At 40.2% G+C, this 16,024-nt stretch overlaps 1 protein-coding gene across 2 annotated transcripts in view; it reads left to right on the top strand.

The window, feature by feature from the left end:
- The first annotated feature begins 235 nt into the window (after positions 1 to 235).
- Positions 236 to 16,024, top strand: part of HDAC2 (histone deacetylase 2) — a 31,352-nt gene continuing 15,563 nt past the window's right edge. Inside the window, exons 1-4 of one of the 2 annotated variants that reach the window (XM_025381931.1) lie at positions 236 to 750; positions 12,220 to 12,332; positions 13,646 to 13,763; positions 15,724 to 15,798. In XM_025381931.1, the coding sequence (XP_025237716.1) occupies positions 699 to 750; positions 12,220 to 12,332; positions 13,646 to 13,763; positions 15,724 to 15,798 (358 nt within the window). In that variant the 5' untranslated portion in view covers positions 236 to 698. Of the gene's footprint in view, positions 751 to 887; positions 1,123 to 12,219; positions 12,333 to 13,645; positions 13,764 to 15,723; positions 15,799 to 16,024 lie in introns of those variants that run through there. The other variant, XM_025381932.1, reaches the window with a different exon arrangement.

The raw sequence follows: 16,024 nt of genomic DNA, 5'->3' as shown, positions 1-16,024 counted from the left end.
GGCTACCAGGCACTGGGGCGATGGGCCGCAGCCCGGCGCGGTCGTGGGCCCGGAAGGGGCGCGGGAGTGGGCTCTCCCCGCCGGGCTCCCGGCACGTGGTCGGCTCGGGCCGGAGCTTCGCGGCAGTGGGGGAGGGGAGCAGCGTGGGACGCCGACCAGGGGTCCAGACCGCCAAGACTACGAGGCGCCGACTGCGCAGGCTCGGGGAGGGGCGCAACCACTGCGCGCAGACCTGAGGGGGGCGAACGTTCACCCGGCTGCACGCTCCCTGGATCTACTTGCGCAGCGAAAGCTTGTCTTCTTCCTCATTTTAAGACTGTGTATGGCGCCGCCTTGCGCAGGTTGTTCACCCTCAGAGGGCCTCTAATCTCGAGCCCGAAGCGGACTCCTTCTCCAGCCGTGCCCCTTCCTCCCCCGCGGAGGCCGCAGTGGGCGCGCCCACCTCCCTGCGGCCTCCGGAGGTGGTTTGGTGGCCCCCTCCCCTCTCCAGTGTCGCTAGTTGGTGCCGCTGCCACCCCCGGTTCCGAGCTTTCGGCACCTCAGCCTTCCCGGCGCCCCCTCCTCTCCTCCCACCGACCTGCCCTTCCCCGCGGGACTACCACCCCCACGTTTCCCTTAGCCCTTTTCTCTCCCGGCCGAGCCGCGGCGGCAGCAGCAGCAGGAGGAGGAGCCCGGAGGCGGCGGTGGCCGGGGAGTCCATGGCGTACAGTCAAGGAGGCGGCAAAAAAAAAGTCTGCTACTACTACGACGGTGAGCTGCGGGGCCGGTGTCCGGGTGGGCGCGCGGGCCGGGCGCTGGGTTCCGTGGCCGCCGTCGCGAGTGGGCGCCGGAGCTGAGGGGTGGGAAGGAGGAGGGACCGACATTTGGCCGCATCTTAACCCGTTCCCGGCCCGGCGCGGTTAGAACGAGACCGTCTTCCTCGCTCAGCACCCGTGGCTCCTGCGGGCGGGAATCGGGGGGCCGCCCCGCTTGTCTCCTGCCTCTCCCCCTTCGTCCGTGCCGTCCGCAGCCTCGAAGGTGGCCGCTGCTGGGGACGGCGCCGGCCTACCCCGCCTTGGTGGTGGCGGGGAAGGGGGCGGCCCATTCTCTCCTCTCGCCCGCCCACCATTCGTGGCAGCGCAGGTTTGGGGTGCCCGACGTAGGCTTTCTATCCCCTCGACCCGTCCCCCGCGAGGCAAAATTTCTACCCCGGCCTTGACTCTACACAAAGCCCCGCGGCCGCGAGAGCTCCGCCCCTCCCGTCCCCTTCCCCCTCCTCGCCAGCTCGCCTCCCCTCCCCTGCGTTGGGTCTGGCCGGAGCGTCTTCTCCTTCCTCGGCTTCCAGTCTTTCCCCGGACCCCTCCTCCCGGGTGGACGCTGGAGAGTAGTTACTGAGGGTGGGGGCTCAAGTCCGGCGTGTGGCTTTATCACACCCATGTTTTGCGTGGGCTCCAACCTTCTCCTTTGTTCGCTGGATTCTTTGAGCGCCTCTTTCTCAGGATTCAAATGGAAGGGCTCCACTTCCTCAATAATAGTTCGGATTTTCCAGTTTCAGGCAGAAAGCCTTCGCAGGAAGTAAGAGGTGGTAGGGAGATGTGGAACTGCTACTGCTTGTGTTGTAGATCACACTCGATGGGTCCTGGCTCGCCTCTGAGAGAGGTGGTTACCACCCACTTCTTTGTTGCTCTTTGTTCGATCGGGAAATCGACCCTGCTTTGGGGATTTAGAGAGCACTGGTATCTTGCAAAGGCTGTTCCTAGGTGGTGGGCATCCTGGTGTGGGAAAACTTTGAGAAGTGGGAGAAGTGCAGAAGTACTAAATATTTTAATAAGGTAAATTTGAGCTCACCGTGTATTGAATTACAAAAGTCAGATAATTTTAAGCATTCTATAATTTGGAGTATGAGCAGTAATATTAAATCTTCGAATCCTGTTTCCTTGCTGAATGGAGTAGTAACCTGTTTTACAGATTTCACAAAGGCTTGGTAAATAGTTTCTAGTAGGTTACTCTTGAGAAAAGGGATTCCAAAATTTAACAGAGAACCTATCCTAGGCTCCTTGACCTGAAAGTCCTGATTTGTATGAAGCAATACAAATTTTGGAAGCTGTTTCCTACATTTGGTGTATTGTAAATCACAGTATCTTAGAGAGGTAAGACCCTAGAGCACCAGCTTAGAATAAATCTGCCTTTAACTTGTAAATGGCCGTACTATCTCTTTTTAGTTAAAAAGGATTAATCTTTTAATGACTCTTACATATAAAATAACCACCTGTGTCATTTGGAGAAAATCTGAAATCTTACAGAATAAATCTGAATTGTCTGATCTGCGATAGCTAGGACAGAATAATAACAGCCCTACTTTTAAAAAATGATTTTTCAGAGGACCAGATATGTGTTATATAAATTGATTTGAAATTATGCCATCGTGGAGGGGTGGAAATGGAAATACATTTTAATTTCAACATGATTTACGTTGCATATTTTGGGTTATTCTTGCCCTGTATTCCCTAATCAAATTGGAAAGGAAGTAACCCTGTGTGTAAATTAATTTGTAGAATTACCTTGTTTATGAAGTTTAGAGATTTATCCTTGTCAAGGGTTGGAGTAAAGAGGAAAGGTTTTGGGTAGGGAAAAGTGGTACTGAGGTTCTTCTGGAAGCTGTCAGTTGCTGTTGGTAGTGATGGGCTCTAATGAAGGAAGCTGCTTGTAATTTCTTGTCACCACAGTGGAACCCTAGAACCAGGAGGGTACACTTGAGTAGCAGTTTCTGAACAGCTCTCTTGTCCTGGGTCCATTTGTGATAATCTTTGCTGTGTGAATGGGAGCAGGCACTGGTCCCCGGGGAAGGATGCAAGCTTGATAAGTAGAGTGGAAATATTTGTCTTGTGATTGTGACTTAATATAATACTTTATTGTAGCCCGTTCACCTGCTTTACCTGATGGCCAGCAACCAAGTGAATAGCTGATAGTTTGGAAATCTCTGGTGGGTTATTTTGTCTTTTGTCTGTGACTGACTTTTTTTTTTATTTTTATTTTTTTTATTTTTTTTTATTTTTTTTTTTTTTTTGAGACGGAGTCTTGCGCTGTGTCACCCAGGCTGGAGTGCAGTGGCGCGATCTCGGCTCACTGCAAGCTCCGCCTCCCAGGTTCACGCCATTCTCCTGCCTCAGCCTCCGAGTAGCTGGGACTACAGGCGCCCGCCACCACGCCCGGCTAGTTTTTTGTATTTTTAGTAGAGACGGGGTCTCACCATGTTAGCCAGGATGGTCTCGATCTCCTGACCTCGTGATCCACCCGCCTCGGCCTCCCAAAGTGCTGGGATTACAGGCTTGAGCCACCGCGCCCGGCCGACTTTTTTTTTTAAAGTGGAGTTCGTAGTTGCTTATATTTCACATAATCTGAATTTTTGTGGGAGGGAGTTAAAATATTTTGCAGAGATTATTAAATTTTATAGGTATTATGCTAATTATTAATATGTGATAGCGTGCCGACCTCATCCAAAAACTTACATTTTTATTACCAGAGAACACTGTTTTGTCAGCTTATAAAAGCGGCAATACTAATTCTTTTTTTATTGTGAGAAAAGAATGCAAGGAAAGGAGCTTCTGTACCTATGTGACTTTAAGGTATATAACATGAATTGGATTGGGAATGGGTTATATCTGTAGTAATAGGGTCTGAATTATCTGCTAGCCTAGGTTAGATGGTTTTAACTTCTTGGTAAAGGAAGTAGAAGGAAGAAAGTGAGTGAAAAAGAAAAGGAGGGAAGTAGCAAATTCTATAACCATAGGAATCCTACCTTTAGTCTTCCTGGGGCTGTTAGGCACACTGAGCCTCTTGGCCACACAGAATGTCTGCCACTGAGGCTGTTTGCATCTTAATGAAAGAACTTTTAAAGATATACATATTGTTCTCTGCACACATTATGTAATCTTCAGGTAACCGTTTAGGTCACTGAAATGTTGGTCCCAAGGGAACCTTCAGACATTGATGGATTAGGTATCCTTAAACCTTTGAAGAAAAGTAAGAGAAGTTATTACTTCTCTGACTGTAGCTATTGACCCATGCCTCCAAATTCCCAAAAACATACTTCTAAATCATGTTCATTCTTTTTTTTTTTTTTTTTTTTTTTGAGACGGAGTCTCGCTCTGTAGCCCAGGCTGGAGTGCAGTGGCCGGATCTCAGCTCACTGCAAGCTCCGCCTCCCGGGTTCACGCCATTCTCCGGCCTCAGCCTCCCGAGTAGCTGGGACTACAGGCGCTGCCACCTCGCCCGGCTATTTTTTGTATTTCTTAGTAGAGATGGGGTTTCACCGTGTTAGCCAGGATGGTCTCGATCTCCTGACCTCGTGATCCGCCCATCTCGGCCTCCCAAAGTGCTGGGATTACAGGCTTGAGCCACCGCGCCCGGCCAAATCATGTTCATTCTTTGTACACTAGATCATCATCAACAATCTGTAAAATGATACAGCGAATTAGATAGTCACTAAGATCCTTTCTGGGCCTTAAAACGATGTGATTTTTCTCTACTTAAATATAATTAGCAGCCAAGCTGTGTTAGGCTCTAGTTATAGTACTCACATTTTTAATACTTTATCTAGACATGTTTAACTATACTTTGTTTTGAATTAATCTTGAGGCCAAATATATTTAGTGCCTGTTTTTATGGTGTATGCAGTATAATAGGGTTTATATACCTAATTTATGTAACTATACACAAATTGCTCTGTGCTTTAGTTTTTACTACTCTGAGAGGGATGCATAATCAGATTTGGAGACAAGTGGTCCAGAAAAAAACACTCAAAGACTGTATACAGATAAAACTATATAAACATAAAAGTTGTCAAGATTAGGCCAGGTGTGGTGGCTCAAGCCTATAATCTCAGCACTTTGGGAGGCCGAGGCAGGCGAATCACCCGAGGTCAGGAGTTCGAGAAGAGCCTGGCCAACATGGCGAAACCCCGTCTCTACTAAAAATACAAAAACTAGCCGGGTATGGTAGCAGGCACCAGTAATCCCAGCTACTCGGGAGGCTGAGGCAGGAGAATGGCTTGAACCCAGGAAGTAGAGGTTACAGTGAGCTGAGATAGTGCCATTGCACTCCGGCCTGGGAAACAAGAGCGAAACTCGGTCTCAAAAAAAAAAAAAAAATTACCAAGATGGTACCTCCCAATGTACTCCTTCTTTAGCAAATTATAGAAATTCTACTTGGCAGTCAACGGTTGTCAGATTTTCTTAGACTTGTATTTAGGAGTGGTACCAAAGTCTTTTGCCGAATAACCTTTAATACAACTGCATAGATTCTTAGCTGTAGTATAAATCTTTATTATCTGTGAAATAGGTAATCATTTCTTTGGAGGCAAATAAGTGCTAAATTAATTACAGCAGCAGTTCATAAATACCAGTAATACTAATTGCACAATAAAATGTGACTAAATAAGACTGAAATTTTCCTGTACTTGTCTTTCCCCCAGAAATCTTTTGCCTCTCTTTTCTTTCAAATTTTACCTTATCAGAGATGCTTTCTCCTATTACTTAAGTCCCTGTTACTGCCTTATTTTTCTTCCTTTCGGTTGTACCATATAACTTTTGTCTCTCTCCTCACTGTAACATAAGCTTCATTAGGACAGTCTGTCTGTTTTGCTTGTGTCTGTATCTTTGCCAACTACATTTAAAAACGTAGCTTTTTTTTTTTTTGAATTAGTGATGAATAAATGATTAATTCCTTATACCTTTTTTTTTTTTTTTGAGATGGAATTTTGCTCTTGTTGCCCATGCTGGAGTGCAGTGGCGTGATCCCGGCTCACTGCAACCTCCACCCCACTCCCAGGTTCAAGCAAATCTCCTGCCTCGGCCTCCCCAGTAGCTGAGATTATTACAGGCACATGCCACCACGCCTGGCTAATTTTTGTATTTTTTAGTAAATACGGGGTTGTACCACGTTGGCCAGGCTGGTCTCGGACTCCTGACCTAGGTTGATCCACCCGCCTCAGCCTCCCGAAGTGTTGGGATTACAGGCGTGAGCCACTGCGCCCAGCCAATTCCTCATTAGAACACTTTCATATAACGTTCCCTCTAATTCTTGGAACTCCTCTGGACTACATTTAGGTAGGATGGGTGGCATTTTGGCATTTTTTGTATTGTTTAGATGAAAACAGATTCACATTTCTGTTTGGTGCAGTCTACCACTTTTCCTTTTCCACACTGACTCTAGTTTTAATGTCCAAGGAGAGATCAACATCTGGAATCTTTATTTTTCTTTTCTCCTTTTCAAAGAGTTTCGTCTGCTACCAAACAAACAAAAATCCTTAACAAAAACTTTAAATGCTTCTGTTGACAAGTCCTTAAAGGAAAACACTTGGGATTGGAGAAGGCATCTCTTAGGGAATGTTAATAAATTTAAACTTGGAAGAATTCAGATAAGTCTAAGAATTTTTTTGTACTGATAAGTAAGCCTTATTCCTCTGTATTTCAGTAGCAGTCTGCTTATAGTTACTTGTTCATTAAGCCAGCTTTGGGTTCTGACATATCAAATAGGCTTAAAGTTCCTACTGTGTGCCAAATAGACAAAAGATTGCTCAAGTCCTAAGAAGGAAATAAAAGACTGCAGGTATAAAGTAAGAGGGGGGCCGGGTGCAGTGGCTCACACCTGTAATCCTAGCAGTTTGGGAGGCCGAGGCAGCAGATCATGAGGTCAGGAGTTCGAGACCAGCCTGGCCAACATGGTGAAACCATGTCTCTACTAAAAATACAAAAAAAGGTTAGCTGGGCATGGTGACAGGTGCCTGTAATCCCAGCTACTTGGGAGGCTGAGGCAGGAGAATCGCTTGAACCTGGGAGGCGGAGAGGTTGCCGTGAGCCGAGATCATGCCATTGCACTCCAGCCTGGGTGGCAAGAGCAAGACTCTGTCTCAAAAAAAAAAAAAAAAAAAAGTAAAAGAGAGGGGACCTTTGATAGGGTAATCAGAAAAGGGAAGGCCTGAAGGAAGAGAATGGGCCAGCCTTAAAAAGAGTTACTACATAAGGTATTACAAATAGTAAAGCCAGATAGTTATTAATAGAACTTGGTGCACTTAATGGGAAGGAAGATGAGGAAAATGTGGAGTCCCATGTTGGGCAGTAAAAGGTGGGACTGCACAAAACTGTGTGGTAAGAAATTTGACTTTACCCAGAGGTGGAAAGCCATTGAAAGTTTTTCAAGTACAATGCAATTATTTCTCTTCAAATAATTGGTAAGGAGTTGTGGACTATAGGCTGGAAGCAAGAATTGAACGCATATTAGTTCATATAAAATGTAATGGTTGCACTTTAGATAGAAATAGACACATTTAAGAGAGATTTGGGCCTCAAACCAATAGAACTTTTTGATGGACTAGAAATGGAGTTGGAGCTGGGGGATGGTGGTAGAGAATAAAGCTACGTTTCTGGATTGAGCAGTTAGGTGGTATGTGGTACTTACTCACTAAGGTTGGGAATACTAATAAAGAGCTGTTTTGAACATCTTGTATTTGGGATCCTTATTGAATTCAAGTGAAAAGACTGAGAAGAGAGTTAACCTCTGGGAGTTTATAATCCAGAGAGGAGAGTCTAGACATAGAAATTTGGGATTTCTCAGTTTATATCAGGTGAAGTATTGAGACTGAAAAGATACAACATTGACAGACAACTGGTCCCAGGACTTAACTCCCAAGAGAAGAGAATTTAGGGCAGAACTATTGTTCACTGATGAACCCAAACACTTAGAACAACACCTGCTTGGCACATGGTAGGCTCTTGATTTATTAAATGAATGGATGCACTGAAAACCCTTGATCTTTAAAGGTTGATGGTGGAGTGGCCTTGGGCTAGGAGTAAAATCCAAGAAAATGGTATTATGGACGCCAAGGCTCCAAATGTCTCAAGGATAAGTGACTTCCTTGAAATATGTATTAAAGATGTGTTAATATGTATAAAAAATGGATAGTGGGCTACGTAGTCTGGAAGACGAAAATAATACACTTTTTTCTTTTTTCTTGTTTTTTTCTGAGTCTTTTTTTGCAGTCAACTTATCTTTGGGTCTAAAGGTACATTTCACAGTTCCGAAATCCAAAATGACCTGAAAATTGAAAAAAATTTTGGTAACTCATTTGGAATCAAAATCTTAACCTGAATCAATGTGAGGCTATTTATGATCTTTATTCCACTGTGAATAGTGTAAATATTCACACTTTTTTGCTGCAGAAATATTTATGTTTGATTATGTCATGCCCCCCAAACTCTAGGCTATTACATAATATATGGCAGGTGTACCATATCTCTACAAAATCTGAAAAAGTGTAAAATTGGAAACATACCTAATTTCAAGGAATATGGATAAGAGATTGTGGACCTTAGTAGACACTTCCATTCTGTTAGCTTCTTGAAGAGTGAGCAATTTGTAAAAGTTTGCAGATAAATAATTCTTTACAGTAATTTCTTTGCATCGACAAAGTTTGTTGTGTTCAAGGAACCACCTTGAGCTGATTTTTCTGGATATTTATTTTATTGGTAAAGTATTTTTATGTAAAGGTTGAGTATCCTTTATCTGAATTCTTGGGACCAGAAGTATTTCAGATTTGGTGACGTTTTACAATATTTTTAATTATTTACCAGTTAGCATCCCTAATTCAAAAATAAAAAATTTGACATGCTCCAGTTAACATTTGCTTGACCATTAAGTTGGTGCTCAAAAAAATTCAGATTTTGGAACGTTTTGGATTTCAGATTTTCAGATTAGGGATAATCAAGCTGTATTTTGACGAAAATCAGTAACGTTTAAAATGCCCAAATTATTAATACATTACTGACCATGTAAATGATGAATAAAAATTGTAGGGTCTTAAAACTTCTTAGCTTTTTTATGCTTTATGCAAAAGTGGGCCGGGCACAGTGGCTCATGTCTGTAATTCCAGCACTTTGGGAGGCCGAGGCGGGCAGATCACCTGAGGTCAAGAGTTCGAGACAAGCCTGGCAAATATGGAGAAACCCCGTCTGTACTAAAAATACAAAAATTAGCCAGATGTGGTCGGGGGCCCTTGTAATCCCAGTTACTTGGGAGGCTGAGGCAGAGAATCGCTTGAACCCCAGAAGCGGAGGTGGCAGTGAGCCAAGATCGTGTCACTGCACTCCAGCCTGGACAACAAGAGCGAAACTCCATCTCAAAAAGAAAAAAAAAATGGATGCCTGCAAAGTAGCCATCTAGAGAATTGTGAGATACAGAATTAGTGGGAAAAAGTTGGAGATGGTTATTTTATAACCCCTTTGTATTTTAGAAGAATTCTTTTTTTTTTTTTTTGATACAGAGTCTCTCTGTCACCCAGGCTGGAGTGCAGTGGCACAATCTCAGCTCCAGGGTTCAAGTGATTCTCCTGCCTCAGCCTCCTGAGTAGCTGAGACTACAGGCACACACCACCACACCCGGCTAATTTTTTGTATTTTTAGTAGAGACGGGGTTTCACAGTGTTGGTCAGCATGGTCTTGGTCTCTTGACCTCGTGATCTGCCCGCCTCAGCCTCCCAAAGTGCTGGGATTACAGGCGTGAACCACCGCTCCCAGCCAGAAGAATTCTTGGTTAACCAAATAATTATCTGTAGCTTGGCTGCCCTGTATACATGTATCATTTAGGTTCTTTGTGTATTCTTTGTGGGACTGGGGTCCCTAAATTTCAACAGAGAAACGTTGAAAGCTATGCATATTCGTATACAATTTGAGGACCCTATTAGTAAAAAGTAAATTACTCTGATATATTAGGTACATAGTTTCTTGTGTTGGTTTTCTTTAGAAAAGATCCGAAGCCTTTATTTAAAATATTTATATTTCATATTATGTCTTGTTTTTTTTTCAGCCTTCACCCTGCCATTTCTAGTGAATCTATAAGTGCCCTTGGCATTCCGTGTTACTACTTAAGAACATTAGCTGTGAGCTGCCTTGCCGGAGTTTGAATCTAGCTCCTTCACTTGCTAGCTATGTGACATAGGCAGTATTACCTGACTTGTCTGTTTCTCATCGTTCTTTACTATTATACAATAGGAATAATGTAATAATACCCACATCATAAGTTTATTGATAAAAGATATGTGAAGTACTTAGAATAGTACCTTCTCGTAAACTCAACAAGTGTTAATTACTGTTTTTTTTTGGTTTTTTTTTCCCCAAATACACTTGCTCAGAAATTGCTACTGTAGTCTCCAATTACTGGGGCCTGGGGCTTTTCACTGGATTTTCAGTGTGCGCATAACTAGAGTATTTGATGTTATGACGTAGTAGATGTTAGAGACATTTGATTTGGGTAATTCTTACGCAGAGGCAGATAGATGGAAGTTAGTGTTTAGTTTGTGTCTTTTCTATTTTAGGTGATATTGGAAATTATTATGGACAGGGTCATCCCATGAAACCTCATAGAATCTGCATTTCTAGTGAAAACTAGAATTTATTTATTTTTACTTTAATGATTTCGTTAGTAGCGATAACTAAGAAATGCTTTCCCTTGTATTAACTTAATTACATGATGCTTTATAACACTAGTGGGTTTTCCATATCTAAGAATTGATGAGACCAGGCTGCTTTCAAGGAATTGTATGTGCCTTATATTGTCACCATGTAAGGTAGAGCTTTATGGTAGATTCTTTCTTAATAGGTAGTTTATTTTCTGCATTCATTGCCTCTTAATTATAATTGCAGAGGAATGTTGCAAAGGGCCATGGCTCTGCTTTGCTAAAGTCTATGTTGTTTCTTAGCCTTGTTGGCACCTGCGTTTGAAAAGGTGGCTTTCCCTTTAAAAGACCTTGTGTATATGAATTGTTTTGAGAAGAGAGCTGTGTTGAAAATGAAGTTAGGTAAAATTAGAGGTATGATACCAACAAAAGCAAATATTTGTGTTGTTAGAAGCATGGATTTTGTAAAAGCTGATTGCTTATCCTGGACTGTTATCAAATATGTAGAAGAGAGGACAAAAAAGTTTTGGGGTTTTGGGGTTGTTTCCATTAAACAAACAAAAGGTGTATTTAGGGAGGACTTTGAAAGATTTAGTGGATAAATCGCATTCTTTATCCTAGCTTTTACTGTAATATATAAATCTATGTTGAAATGATAGACTTCAAACCATTAAAATAGCTTGACTCTCCTGACCCTGTGGGGTATTAGTTCCAAGACCTCCACAGATAGCGAAATTCATGGGTGTTTAAGTTCCTTAAATGAACTGGTATAGTATTTGCATATAACCTATGCATATCTTCCCTTATACTTTAAATCATCTCTAGATTACTCATAATACCTAATACAATGCAAATGCAGTGTAAATAGTTGTTACACTGTATTTAGGGGAAGATGATAAGGAAAAGAAGTCTATACGTGTTGCACACCACCATTGATTTTGTAAAAATATTTTCAGTCCTCAGTTGAATCCACAGATACAGAGGGTTGACTTTATATATTTAAGAGACTTCTTGTTATTTACTATTATAAGAAACACTGGAGCTTTACCTAGACGTATTCATTTTATTGAAATGTAGTTGATGAAAATCTGTGATTTTGGTGTTATTTTCTCTTTTTAAAATCTTATGCATGAGTTTAAAGACATTGTGATATAAGATGCCATTTAACAAGAATTATAACTTTAACAAGGAATTATAACTTTTTAGTCATGAAGAATGAGACAGTATTTTTATCAGCTTGCAAAATGTCATGCTGTGTCTTAGCGGAGCAAAACCTCATTTAGGACCTAAATTTCAGTTACCAAAACTTCCCTGATGGGCCTTACTATGGACACAGTATGTTGTAACATGCAAAACGCCAATGATGAGATTTCTGAGATGCCAGCAATTCATCCAAGAAGCAGTTATTTGCTGAAAACATTTTAAATCATACCAGTAAAACTCAGAGAACTTACCATAAGCATCTGAATTTGCCAGAGAATACTGAAAGCAGGCATCACTTCAAGGAACAGAAATTTTAAAAACTGGGGGTAACTGAAAATCAGAAAAGCTTGCTTTCCTTAATCTACAGATAAATGTAGTGTGTAATAATGGAGTCTTCAGCTGGTAAAAGTGTGCATAGCATCTTGGTCATCTGATACAGTTTGAAAGTTGCAAAATCTAAGTCACTGAGGTTTTAAATACATTTTGTTAGGTAGTAAATGCCTTCTAATGATAGATATGCATAAATTCAAATAATTCATGGAGAGTCTCTTGTCTGTATTGTTTAGTTTGTGTCTTTTCTATTTTAGGTGATATTGGAAATTATTATTATGGACAGGGTCATCCCATGAAGCCTCATAGAATCCGCATGACCCATAACTTGTTGTTAAATTATGGCTTATACAGAAAAATGGAAATATATGTGAGTATTCCTTTTGATACATATTCACTGATTTTTTTTTTTTTTTTTTAGCTACTGTGAAACTTTGTCTATTATTCCCCTTTTGAGGGCATTTAGCAGATGAAAAGATCTGGAAGAAAACAAACTTCTTTTTTTGTTTTATTCTTAGGAGATGAATAAAAATGAGCGCTATAGCCTCTTTTTTCCTTTTCCTTTAACCATTTAAAAAAGTTCTCCCTACCCTAGGCTTTCATGTTTCTAGAGAACAACTCCATATAGCATATTAACTATTTTTACTACAATCATTGGTAACCTGCCTGTGCTGCTGAAAAAACTTTTTGTTTTATTCTTAAGAGATGTATAAGAATGGGAACTATAGCTTTTTTTTTCCATCTTCCTTTAAGCATTTAAAAAAGTTACCCCTACCCTAGACTTTCATGTTTCTGGAGAACAACTCAGTATAGCAACAACTCAGTGTGGCATATTAACTTTTTTTTTTTTTTTTTTTTACAATAATTGTTAATCTGACTGTGCTGCTGAAAAGAGTTGACCTGCAGCTGTTACAAAATAATTACACATAAAATTAATCCCACATATATTTACAGGGCATGTAATACATATAGAATACTGTGTTAGTGGCCAAGCATAGTACAAATAACACAAGTGCAACAGCTGCCTTAATGTTTTTGTAGATAAAGATGAGGGTATGTGTAAACAAATACAGACACAACAATTAGCTATTTGGGGAGAAAATAAATATTTAAAACAATTAATGTTAGGCAGTATATGTGAATATGTGAATTTTCAGTTACATGTAGACATTTAGAGAAGAGGAGAAGTTAGAATAAGATTCAGTCTGGAAGTCTTGTGGAAGAATTGTGTCATACGTGAAATTGAGCTCTTCAGAACAAAGAAGATTAGGATAGAAGAAAGGACGAGAGGTCATGAACAAAGATTTAGAATTGACACTCTCGTTTAGTGAGTGATTTCATTGATGAAATCACTGTATGCTTTATCATGGAAAAGGAGAGAAAGAGTTTATGAACATATGGATTTGACTTTTTACTCAACCTATTTCCACTAAAATAAGGAGTGATTAAATCATAGTTGATATGCCTGTGTAATGCTTTTAAAGGAGTTTGAATTAGTTTTGAAATTGATTACTGTTTTCTAAAACACATGTATAAGTTTGGGTTGGTTTTGGAATTTATATATTTTGTTCCGGTAGACTTAGTTCTTTTGAGGGGACTATTAGGAGAATTTGTATATTTGTTTGATAATACTGATATAACCAGTTGTAATTCCACAGTTCTGACATTTATTTCTCTTCACAGAGGCCCCATAAAGCCACTGCTGAAGAAATGACAAAATATCACAGTGATGAGTATATCAAATTTCTGCGGTCAATAAGACCAGATAACATGTCTGAGTATAGTAAGCAGATGCAGAGATGTACGTTTCTAAGTAAAAAGTATTTTCACATTGATAAATGTAAATTAGTATTTTTAGGAGCTTCGAATGATCCAAATCTGAATATTTTTCCTGTTGGTCAATATGTTACAATTATTTACTAATTTGAAAAGTCATTGTAACGCTACTAAAGCTACTTAAGAAAAAAACAAACCTATGTGAAGCTTACTGGTTCATGAAACTGCTGTTTGGATATTGTTCTACTCCTAGTTTGCTCCCCTGATAACTTCGGGTAAATACATATTGGTAGGGAGACCTCACTCCCTTGCTCCCTTGCTTCAAAAAACAAAAACAAGATTACACTTTGATTAGCCTTAGCTTGACACATACCTCTTGTCTTCTCTTTGTGTACTTCAGTTAACCTGGACTATAATACACATCTCTTTTTCTTTGTTGAGATGTTAGTGAAGCTTTTGATTCTACATAATGTTCTCTTGTACAGGTTAAAAGTATTTTGAGAGATTGGTAACACATTGGCTTGAAGGTAGAATGCAAAAGTCAGCTTAAAATTATTGGAACAGTATCTTAAAGCTTGATATTGAAGATCATTCTCATTAGTGTTTGTATTGATTGACTTCAGTGATGATTATAATACTAAGTTAGTGTAGGTGCTAGACATCTCGTATTTACAACCTCATATACATTTCTACCGTATCTTGTTTGATTTGTTATAATGCTACAATATAATTAGAACAGATAGTATTTAATTATTATTTTTTTTCAATGAAGTTTCCAACTTAGACGCAAAAGAGGCATGGGTAGCCCTTGGGCAAACAACATAACAGGATTGATTTAAAACCTGCATAATAATGAGTTATATTAAGCTTATGATCCTGGCTGGGTGTGGTGGCTCACGCCTGTAATCCCAGCACTTTGGGAGGCCGAGGTGAGTGGATTACCTGAGGTCAGGAGTTCGAAACCAGGCTGGCCAACATGGCGAAACCCTGTCTCTACTAAAAAAAAGTACAAAAAAATTAGCTGGGTGTGGTGGTGTGCACCTGTAATCCTGCTACTCAGGAGGCTGAGATAGGAGAATTGCTTGAACCCTGGAGGTGGGGGTTGCAGTGAGCCGAGCTCACGCTATTGCAGCCTGGGCAACAGAGTGAGACTCTGTATCCGAAAGAAAAAAAGATTATGATCTATCTGAGCAGTAAGAAACTAAAATGTATTTCTTATAGTGCTTGTGACTTAAGGATGTACAAAGATATTAATATATAAAACAAGGACCCTTATTCTTGAAGAGGTTACAATTCAAGGGCATAGGGAAAGACTAAGAAAGGGTTATATATGTCTGCCATATCCCCTTCATTCTGTAAATACTGAGGAACTAAATGTGTGATGTTGTGTCATTTATCTGTATATGTTTTTTCCTTGTTGTCTTTAGTATCTTTCTGTATTTTGGCTCCCATGAACCTAGTTAATTCTTACCAGCTTTCAAGATCAAGATTAGCCATGGAAATAGGCAACCAGCTGTTACATCTTTTTGGTTTAGTAACTTCCTGACATGCATTTCAAAGTTACAGATATTAATACGTATTTAAGGAGTTTTAAAGAAAGTAAATCATAAAGCAATTGAAGTTACTTTTAGAATGTTAACTTATTGTAATATTAAGGGGAAAGGCCTAGAAAATTTAAGCGTGTGTTTTAATTAAATGAGAACTGTTATGCATAGACAACTATTGAGTTCTTGTTAATAGACCAAGAAATATTCCACAGATACTCCTGATAAGATTTGATGATGATCTTTCACAGATAACACTGTAATTACCTTGGATAAAACAATAAATATATTTTAAAGTTGTAAACTTTATATTACACTGTGAAGTGTATGTTTGATGATTGCATCAAGCAAAAAAAGTATTTGTAGGAAATAGTTTTTGTAAGAAAAGGCTTTCATTAATTTGCAGAGTGTGTTGAAATTAATGAAATCCATCTTCCACAGTTAATGTTGGAGAAGATTGTCCAGTGTTTGATGGACTCTTTGAGTTTTGTCAACTCTCAACTGGTGGTTCAGTTGGTAAGTGCTAATACAATCAGATTTAAAAGTTGTTCTAAATTTGGTGTGTATCTTCCAGGTTATTTGTGTAAAGCAGGAGTTTTAATGATTGTGGATTTTGATAACAAAAGGAAATCAGTATGTTTATAGTACAGTACAATTTGCTTTCAAACCTCTGTTTTGTTAATGTGACTTAAATTCTTTTGTAACTTACATTTTTCACTTACAGACTTCTTTCATCCCCCTT

The sequence above is a fragment of the Theropithecus gelada genome, chromosome 4 (assembly GCF_003255815.1).
Source record: "Theropithecus gelada isolate Dixy chromosome 4, Tgel_1.0, whole genome shotgun sequence".
NCBI classification, from domain to species: domain Eukaryota; kingdom Metazoa; phylum Chordata; class Mammalia; order Primates; family Cercopithecidae; genus Theropithecus; species Theropithecus gelada.
This window is presented reverse-complemented; position numbering and strand designations above follow the sequence as displayed.